General features: G+C 45.1%; 1 protein-coding gene across 2 annotated transcripts in view; it reads right to left on the minus strand.

The window, feature by feature from the left end:
• rbms3 (RNA binding motif, single stranded interacting protein) overlaps positions 1-10000 on the minus strand; it is a gene marked incomplete at its 3' end in the record, with an annotated part of 138733 nt that overhangs the window by 99118 nt on the left and 29615 nt on the right. For both annotated transcript variants that reach the window (XM_080858486.1, XM_080858487.1), the window contains exon 3: positions 3429-3487. In XM_080858486.1, coding sequence (XP_080714612.1) covers positions 3429-3487 — 59 coding nt within the window. The remainder of the gene's footprint in view (positions 1-3428; positions 3488-10000) is intronic.

Raw genomic sequence — 10000 nt, forward strand, 5'->3', positions numbered from 1 at the left:
TGCATAATATAGACGTAAGTTGGTGGCATGAATATGAATGAATTGAGCATTTCTCTTTGTGGAAGTTAATCAACATCCTACATTAGCACCTATTAATATTATTGTTGTGTTCTGTAGGCTACAATATAAATAAGTATTTATTTTCAATTCATGAGTAAACAATTTGTTTCTATAATTAGTGCATTTGTGAGACCTATGCAACAGCCCATGCTTCATGTGGACCCTAATTAGAAGTAGAAGCACTTCAGAATCTGTCAGTGGATTGCGTTGACTCCAGTACAGTGTTTTTTTGGAGTAGACATTCTGTCCTATTACAGTTTCAATGCTGTTGTGCTCCGCTGTTAATTGCCCTTACTGCAATCCACCTGTATCTAGCCTAAGGGTGAGCACTTGTTTTGCTTAGTTGTTTTCTTTGAGTTGGCTTGATTAAATTAGCTCTCCATGGAAAGGATAATGTGCTGCAGACCTTACCCATTGGACCTATAAAACATCTTATAACTGAATGTTTTACAGTTTTTTCCTGCAAAATGTTACCCTACTAGCAAGCCACGGATAGCCAACAATGCACATTCCCGAATCGTGGGCAATTTTCAAGCCAGAACATCCATTATGATCTGTATAGAAAACACACGCTATGTGATGCCTAATTGGCTTTTCTCATAAATGGTGCTGGAAGCAAGCACCCATGGGATAATATTTTTAAAGATGTCGTGGTCAATTTCATACTTCCTGAGATGAAGTAGCTAACGTGGCATCGGCCATTGAAATGAATGGGAGTGGTACTTCCTCTCTCTCTCTCTCTGGGTCCATATAATACCTGCATGGGGCGTATCTCCACCACAAATACACTTCATAAAAAGCCAAAACTCACACCTACAGCCATCGGCCCTCAGATCCAAATCTGAAGAGCAATAAAAACAGAAAAAAGAGCAATAAAAACATCCTGTAAATTCATACTGGATGCAGTGAAGCTTGAAGAAAGACATCGTCAGAGAGAGAGAGAGAGAGAGGGATAGAGAGAGAGAGAGAGAGAGAGAGAGAGAGAGAGAGAGAGAGAGAGAGAGAGAGAACTATAAGCTATGAATGAAATAAGTTCTATTTTTCCGGCCCACCTCCTCCCATCTAATCTCCTGTGCTTATAATTCCTGGCGTGAGGCCGATCAGTGTGGACAGCCATTGCCAGGGTGGAGGGGGGGGGGGTTGTGGGGTGGGGTGGGGTGTATTTCTGGGAAATGGAAGTCCTTTAAACCCCGGAGCAGTTTCCTGTGCCGCCCATCATCCCCGAAATACAGGCTCTCTCTCTCTCTCTCTCTCTCTCTCTCTCTCTCTCTCTCTCTCTCTCTCTATTTCTCTCCCTCACAAACACACACACACACACACACACACACACACACACACACAAACCACACACAAACACATGGAATCTAGATATCAGGTATATTCTCAGTAGCTTCTCTCAAACAAACACACACACAGTCACTCACACATAAAATGTACACGCACAAAAGACCCATCGTCCCAGAAATACAGGCCCGCTCTCCCCCTTTCTCTCTTTCTCTCTCTCTCTCCCTCTCTCTCTCTCACACACACACACACACACACACACACACACACACACACACACACACACACACACATAAACACCACACACACACACACACATACACACACAAACACACGCAATCTAGACATCTCATTAGCGTCTCCCAAACAAACATACACACACAGTCACTCACACATACAATGTACACGCAAAATAGACAGGACACTGGCATGTGAACACGCACACACACACACAGCCACAAACACACACACAACATACAGAGATGATTGTCTTTCAGTTTCACACACTATTATGTTGCATAATTCAGTCTTATTGAAATGTGTTCTTGTGCACAGCATGAGTAAGCAAAAACTGCTGAATGTCTTAAAATTACGACCCTCCAGTGAAACTAGCACATCGACAGTAAAAGCCACAATGTAAATGCCTAGGGGTAGGTCTTAAATGGCCAGTGTAATTCGACAGATCCAAACAGCTGAATACTCCCTGTACTGGGCAACACAACACAACGTGTGAGCTTTGTGTAGCCCACATGCATTGTGTAAACACAGATGCAGGGTGGCAGTCTGGCCCTTTGGTTTGACCTGTTACCGAGACACTGCAGGACGGTGTCCCAGGAGGGGAATCATGCTTGCATCTGCAGGTCTGCTCCCCTCATAAAGACCTGCTACCACTGGGCCCCTGAGCAAGGCTCTGAACTTTACAGGAGAAAAATGCTCTGAGGGATTTCACCCCTGTCGGTCATAGTTTGTGTGCTGGCAGCACATCTGACTGTTTCTTCTGCCGTGGCTGCATTGTGTGAGAGCACTGGCTCTCGCCTGACCTGTTCTAGTTAAATAAAGGTCAGGTAAAATAAGGCATACACCACACATGAGCTGGCCAACTGTGTGTGGGTGTGTGTGTGTGTGTGTGTGTGTGTGTGTGTGTGTGTGTGTGTGTGTGTGTGTGTGTGTGTGTGTGTGTGTGTGTGTGTGTGTGTGTGTGTGTGTGTGTGTGCAAGGCTACAGCCATGCCAGCGTCCAGCCCAGCAGATTGTGGAGGAGGAAGCTGAGCTGTTTATTCCTGGCCCGGGCCTGAGTGTTTCCTAAAAAGAGACTGTCTGCTAAGTCATCGATTTCAGGCAAGCACCTCCTTCACCTTCCACCCGCCACACACACACTTCTCACTCCCAGCTATATTTAAACCTTCAACCCCCCCCCCCCCCCCAACACACACACACATACAAACATACTTCCCACACCCGCACCCGCCTTTTTTGTGCATCAACAAGGGTGGACCTAGGAAGCGATTTCATGCCAGTGCTAACCCCTTTAGTCACGCCATCACTTTTTCTGCCGTTAGGTGCACTCTAACAATCAAGCCGCCAGTGAACCCCATTGTAAGGACTTCTCAGGCAATCATACCAGAACTTATCCCATTGTAATGGCTACGATTGCAATCGTGCTAGCACTTGTGTCGCCGTTATAAAAACTCAGCACAATCACGCCAGCTCTTGCCCATATGCTTGATGAGTGCTTAGACCACCTCACCAATCACACAGGCACAGACCTTTTTAACTCACCTCAGAGAAATGCACTGCTTCACTCAGTCAGACTAATATACCTTTCACTGTCTTTGTTGATGCAATTATCCAAAGTGACTTGCAGCGTGTTAGGGGGGTCAGCTTTGTGCTGTCTTTATACTCCCTGTGTATTGGTTTCCTTATACAAAATATGATGATAGTATGCATAGTATACATGGTATTGCTCTCTTATGAAGATGCATACTATCTTATGCCCTAATTATATGAAGGGAATACTAAACCAAAGCAACCCATAACGGGTACATTTTATGCAATAGTGAAGACGTAAAAAAAATACAGGCTTACCTTTACACTGATTGGTGTTCTTGTCCAGGATTGCCTTTGTTGACACTATTTTCCCATACCTGAAAATGAAAATGAACACAATCGTTAGTGTGTGTGTCTTAGTGTGTGTGTCTTCGTGTGTGTTTATTTGTGTACTGTGGGCTATATCCTAAGTGATTGTTTGTGCATGATGCTGTTATTTAATTATCCTGGAATTCCACCAAAAGGCTCCACATTGATGTAAGGCTTGTTCTCCCCCTCATTAAAAAGTTTGAATGAAATTCTGTAGTGCTTGGCGAGCTGGTAACAGGATAATCTAAAGTTCTTCTCTCATTAAACTTTTAATAAGGGAATGTTTATCAACACATCCTGTTCAGGTCCCAAGTGTGACTTCGAACTACCACCAGGAGCCCAAGGAGGATTTTAGCAGACCTGCCAACCTGAACTTTCAGCAACTGTGAATTAATTAAGCCGACGAAAGAGACTGAGAGGAGGAAGAGAACTCTCCTACTGACAAAGACAAATTGTTGATGGGTTTGGACAAAAAGAAAATGAAGTCTTGTTCGACCCTCTCTGGTGAGTAAATGGCCCTTGATACAAGCTGGGTTCAATAGTCTGTAAGGATCTGAAACCAGAAGGGTTTTAATATGCTCCTATTTCAACACAGGATAAAACAGCTTGAAGGAATGGTTCTGTGTGGCTCATAAGGGCTGACCAATGCTGAAAACTGCTGTAAAGTTGACCCAGTTGTCCATTTTCGGCAAATAATTCTCTTTATAAGTGGTTTTAAGTGGAATGTCTTATTAGTTATTTTTGAAGACCAGCTGAAGGGCCGTTTTTCGATGCTTGTATTGCATCTTCTTTCCTCAAAGCGCCAATGGAATTAGTGGAGAGAGATAGAGAGAGATAGAGAGAGAGAGAGAGAGAGAGAGAGAGAGCATCAGTGATCGCGTAGCCAGACCAAAGATCGTATCTCTATGCACAGAATAATGAAGGGTGTGCAGTGGTTCCCAGCACTGAAAGGTGGGACCGTGAGGACAATCCTCTTCTCCTCTCCTATCTTCTTCTCTTCTCCTCTCCTCTCTCTCCTCTCTCTCCTCTCCTCCTCTCCTCTTCTCTTTTCTCTCTCCCCAAGCCATCTCCTGCCCTCTCCTCTCCACTCTTTGCCACCTCCACCTCTCCCTCCTTTGCAGGAAAAAGGCAATAACGTTTCTTATCAGCCCGCAATCCGCCAGGAGCAGCGGAATGACTGATACGAGCAGCGCCCCCTCCAATGTGACTTTTAATTAATGTTTAATGCCTCACACTCCTGCAGGTGTACAGGAGACAGTGAGAAAGAGAGAGATGGGGAGTGGGCAGGAATGAGAGAGGGGGAGAGAGGAAGAGGGAGGGAGGGGAGCACATTCCTCCACTTTTACAGGGACGGAGCTGTTTAATAAAGGACGGATCATTTCACTGTCACCACTAGCAGCTGCCACCCTGTCAGTGTAGTCTAGTGCTAACGTCTGGGCACTGGCAGCTCATTCATCTGCAGGTTTCACATTCCGCACAAACAGGGGCTCTCGAGGACGAGGGAGCAGACAAAGTTTGGAGTTTCTTTGGTGTCCCTTAAAAGTCAGACATTTAAAAATCCAATTTCTTTTTCGTTGTTTATCTTAACCCCAAGCACAACAAAAATGCTCCAATTTTTACTAGTGCAAAAAAAAAAAAAATAACATGAGTGGGTGGTTGTTTGTGAAGATGCATGGAATGGTAAATTGAAAAAAAAATCTTTGCAGAAACAATACTGACTTTGTTTGGATTTTCTTCATACTGTAAACAAAGCCTCATGCCCCAGGGAACTGGCTCTCCACCACAGAAGAAAAGAGCATTCAGACATGAAGAACTGTTCTCTCATTACTCACAATGCTGGTCCAGAGAAACACACGAGAGCCCACGAGAACTCGATCTGCGCTCATTTCATCTGGTCATCAAGTAAACAAATGACTATGTGACTAAATGTGTGCGAGACAGACTGTGTGAGATATTTATATGTCCAGAGGAGAGTGACAGGCAGACTGGGGGGGGGGGGGAGAAGAAGAATGGAGAGAAGTGGTGTGCTACGGCTTCCTCTATATGGGCGTCCTGGAGAGAATTCCATAGACGATTTCAGTTTGACTCTTATTTGAAGATTTCAGAGAACAGAACCAGGTCAATTGTTTCTTTGTTTCTTTAAAAAATAAAAATAAAGAACCATGGCTTAATTCAGCATTAGGAAAGCTAAGAGGTAATGAAAATCCAAGGAAGTGAGGTCTCATCTAGTTTATGTCAGGAAACCTTACAATGCATCTCCAACTGTTCAAAGCTGGATGTTTGATAACCATCCAACACAGATGCATCTTCACAACACAATTCCCAAGTAATCCATCTCAATGAGAAGACAGAGGGAAATCAAACACAGAAAACCAACATGTGCACACAAGCACACAGTATTTCCCTCATGCTGTAGGCCCACTTGATTTAATCCAAATGTCTTTGGGGCAACAAATTCTACAAAGAGCCCAAAGAACAGTCTAACAGCTAAGCACTTTCACTGGAAAAAGTATTAAACTGCCTACCATTACACAAAGCATAGACTTGTTCATGTTATGTACATACCCTAAATAAGGATGTTTCAGGTGTATACGTCCATAATATTTACATTGAACTTTTTGTAAGAGATGACAGGAAGTGGGGGGGGGGGGGGGGGGGGGGCGGGGTATGGAATTTGTCCTTAAATAACATGGAACACATAAGTAAAACAAAACGTTTACAACATCCTTGCCCCTTGCACATTACCTGGTCAAATGAGTATGGAAAAAGTAACTACAGAGGGCACATAAAACACGGTGCCATAATAAGCAAGCATTGAGGGGACATTTTATTCTGTGTTCTGTGTTTTCACAGGCAAGCGGAGGAAAGGCAGCCAGTCTGATTTCCCCTCATAACAATGTGGAATCCACCAAAGGCTCAGACATTACCAGGTGGGAAAGTACAGCAGGTCCCCTCTCCTCCTGAGCAGACTCCCAAAGAGGCCTTTAGGCTGCAGTGTTTCCTTTCGGCTCCTACAAAACCCAATCTACTAACATACGGGCCTCACTGGGAGGACTACAGAGAGGCAACGTTGAACGAGAGAAGAGAAAAGAGAGGAGTGTGGAACAATGAATAATGGACAGAAGGGAAGAGAAAAGTAGTGAAGAGAGATGAGAGGGGATGATAGGAAAAAGAGGACAGAAAAGAAGAGAAAGAAAGAGGAGTGGAGAGTAGAAGAGAAGAGCAGAGAGAGAGAGAGAAGAAAGAAGCAGATGCGGGTGGAGACAGAGCAGGAAGGTGCAGGATGTTCTGGGCTCAGCGTCCATCTGGAGCGGGAGGCCGGCGCTCGGTCCAAAACGCTCCAGCAGAGGCTCTGGAGCCACCTCAGACATGGAGGCCTGCACAGCTGCCACGCTCCTCCGGCCTCTCCAACAGACCCAGCACAACATGCCCGGCGCCAAGAACAAAGAGAGAGGAGACCAGGGCAGGAGACCAGGGCCAGCAAGGCTGAGATTACTCTGACATCTAAGAGATGGCTCACAGAGCAAAGAACGATCAGAGTATATCTTTAATTACTTCAGAGCACTGACGAGCATTTGTTCCAAAACTAATCAAGGAAGGCCTAGGTTTACAAGCAAGATATAATGCACAAGGACAACCATGTAGAGACGTTTAGAGATAAAGTGCTGGTTTGTGCGCATGTTGACATGAAAACACACCACAAGCTCTTCAAAGACTGGGTAGAGCAATTATTCCTGTAGTTGCTGCCCCGTTAAAGAGTTGCGCTAACGTTTGCTTTGACGTGACTCAGCTCATTAAGGGAGGCAAAATGGAATGATTTTCTTTACGGAGTAAGGAAGAAGTCTGGCAGCGGGCCAAGGCAAAGGAACGAGGGAGTAAATTAAGCCTTTACATTAGACTTTGATTAGAAGTTAAGCGGTGATTTCATAACAACCTCAGCTACGAGGGGACCTTCAGATGTGATATCCCAAAAGACAGACAAATGTGACATTTAAAAAAAGGGAGCTGTACAAACTTCAGGATTAAGCTTCAAAGGTGGCTCAACCAGCAGCATTTATCATAGAAACAGCAAACTACGTGATATGGCACAACCACAGACCAGTCACACAGCTGTCAATATTATACAGTTTGATTCCTATATGTGAAATGCAGTTTAGTAGTTCTGGAAGTATACTGTCATCCAAAACCTAGGAATTGTTTTTTTTCTCCATACTGAGATGTTCATATGAAATATCATTCAGGCTGCTAAAAGGACTAAGTCAGGTATATTCATTTGGCGGGAAAACCTAAGGTTTCCTAGTCTGATAGTCCTGGGAGGTTTCAACGGACTGGTATCAATGAAAGCACAATATGAGCCATGCCTGTCATTATATCAAATCAGCACCAAAAGCAGATGAGCCAGTGCCTCGCTAGAATTTGCCGAATCAGCCTGAGCAGCCACCCTGCTAACTCTGATAATTATCGTCATGAATCAACACCACAGCAAATCCCAAGCAGTTTTCAGTGCCAGAAGGACGTTGCGCCTTGTGCCCAGAACTCAAGCACTCTGTGTGATGTGCTAATGACAGTTCTCAAAGGGCTCCCGTCGTGTCTGATCTTTTTTTCTTTTCTATTTCCTCCTCCCCCACCCATCCCCCCAAAAAAGAAAAAACGGCAGGAACCACGTCTGCATAGCTTTTGATGTTGTGTGGATCGAGATGGGAGCCGGCATTCTTTTTAACTTCCAACCAGGTGCTTGTGTGGTATCTTAATTGGCCACCAACGCAGCTGTCTTGTCTGACACATTTTTTTTGTCACTTACCAACATCACGCATCCTGACGTGCAGCCTCGCATCAGCTTTCTACCCCCAACCTCTTGCGATCGCATGTTTGTTTTCCCTCATGTAAAAGCTTTTTTTTTTTTTTTGGATGTTAAGGGAAGTGGGTTGTTTTCCAATATAAAAGTCCCTCAATCCCTCAATCACACTGTTCTCCAAGGAGTTTTAAGGGCATGGCTATTTAAGAGGCGCAGTTGACCGAAAAAAAAGAGAGCCAATCTTTGTGTACAGTTCTTCTGCACTTGTTTATTTTTAGCTTTTATATGACAACGGATTGGGATGATTTCTTTCTTCCCCCCCACCATCCCAACATCTCCCACTCCCTCTCTCTCTCCCTCTCTCTGTGCTCGTCTCTGTTATCAATCAGGCCCATCTGATCAGAGCCGGGCTCCAGTCGGCCGGGCCCTGCTGCGCTGCCTCACCCCCGCGCTGCTCTCCTCTCGCCTGGGGAGGGGATTCAGCCAGCTGTGCTCTGAGTCTCCACATCCTCCTCAAACAGACCCAGACACGCCGGCTACAATCGGCCCGGTCTGCCAAAGACCACCAGCGCCGGGCTGGGCTCGCTTCAGGGAGGCCCACGGATAATCACCATGGATTTTCTTTTATCGACTGTGTATTTGTTTATGGGTCGTGGTCTTGGGTTGGGTTTTATTATTGAAGTTCTACCTTTAGTGAATATTGATTGTTTGCTGATATGATTCTCTTCTCGAGTTTATCCTTAGCTCTGCCAGGAACAGAGCCTCTCCCTTTCAAAATGGCTTTCAGCACAGCCATTGCCAGAGTGCTGCTTATGTTTATGATGCTAAAATGTGAACCAGTTCACAAGAGACTCGCAGACCGCTTTTTCATAAATAACCAAGGAGGTTTAGTCCTGCAGATGAGTTTCCACTGTTCCACAGTGTGTGAGAGTGAAGGTGCCAGTGCCTCAATCCCACATTGGTGGATGTGGAGTCAGATCTATTTAGCTGGGCAAGGGTTTCTACAAAGCAGAGCCCGGAAATTATGTTCTTCAGCAAAGCAGTGAATCCTTGAGCCATGGCTCTTCAGAGGAGAACCCAGCTTTTAGGAAGAAGTGGAGGTCTCAAACACAAGATAAATGCTTCAGCTGTCCTTGTGTGTGTGTGTGTGTGTATGTGTGTGTGTGTGTGTGTGTCTGTGTCTGTGTCTGTGTCTGTGTCTGTGTCTGTGTCTGTGTCTGTGTCTGTGTCTGTGTCTGTGTCTGTGTCTGTGTCTGTGTCTGTGTCTGTATGTTTGCGTCTGTGTTTGCGTCTGTGTTTGTGTGTGTGTGTGTGTGTGTGTGTGTCTGTGTGCTTTGATGATACAAAAATCCTTGTCATGTCAATCAGGCTTTTAAATAGACGTAAAGAAGAAATGAAATTGAAATGTGTGTGTGTGTTTGTTTATGTTTTTATGTGTGTGCATAAAACGATTGAGAGAGTGAGAGAGAATATGCTATGTGTCAGTGTGCGAGGAAAGAGAGAGCCAATGACCGGGCTGGGGGGAGTAAAGGGGAGGGGGGGGGGGAGTAAGGGGGGGTCTGTCAGTCATATTCAAGACTTCAGACAGTATGGTTGCCAGTTTTATTGAAATATGAATTCCCCTCAACGGAGGGAGCAGTTAGCCAGCGGGCAGAGGCTGTTAGAAGGGCAAATTCTCCAGCAGAGGGAAAGAAACACACACTCAGCCACACAATCCCACAACAGG

The sequence above is a fragment of the Sprattus sprattus genome (assembly GCF_963457725.1).
Source record: "Sprattus sprattus genome assembly, chromosome: 19".
NCBI classification, from domain to species: Eukaryota; Metazoa; Chordata; class Actinopteri; order Clupeiformes; family Clupeidae; genus Sprattus; species Sprattus sprattus.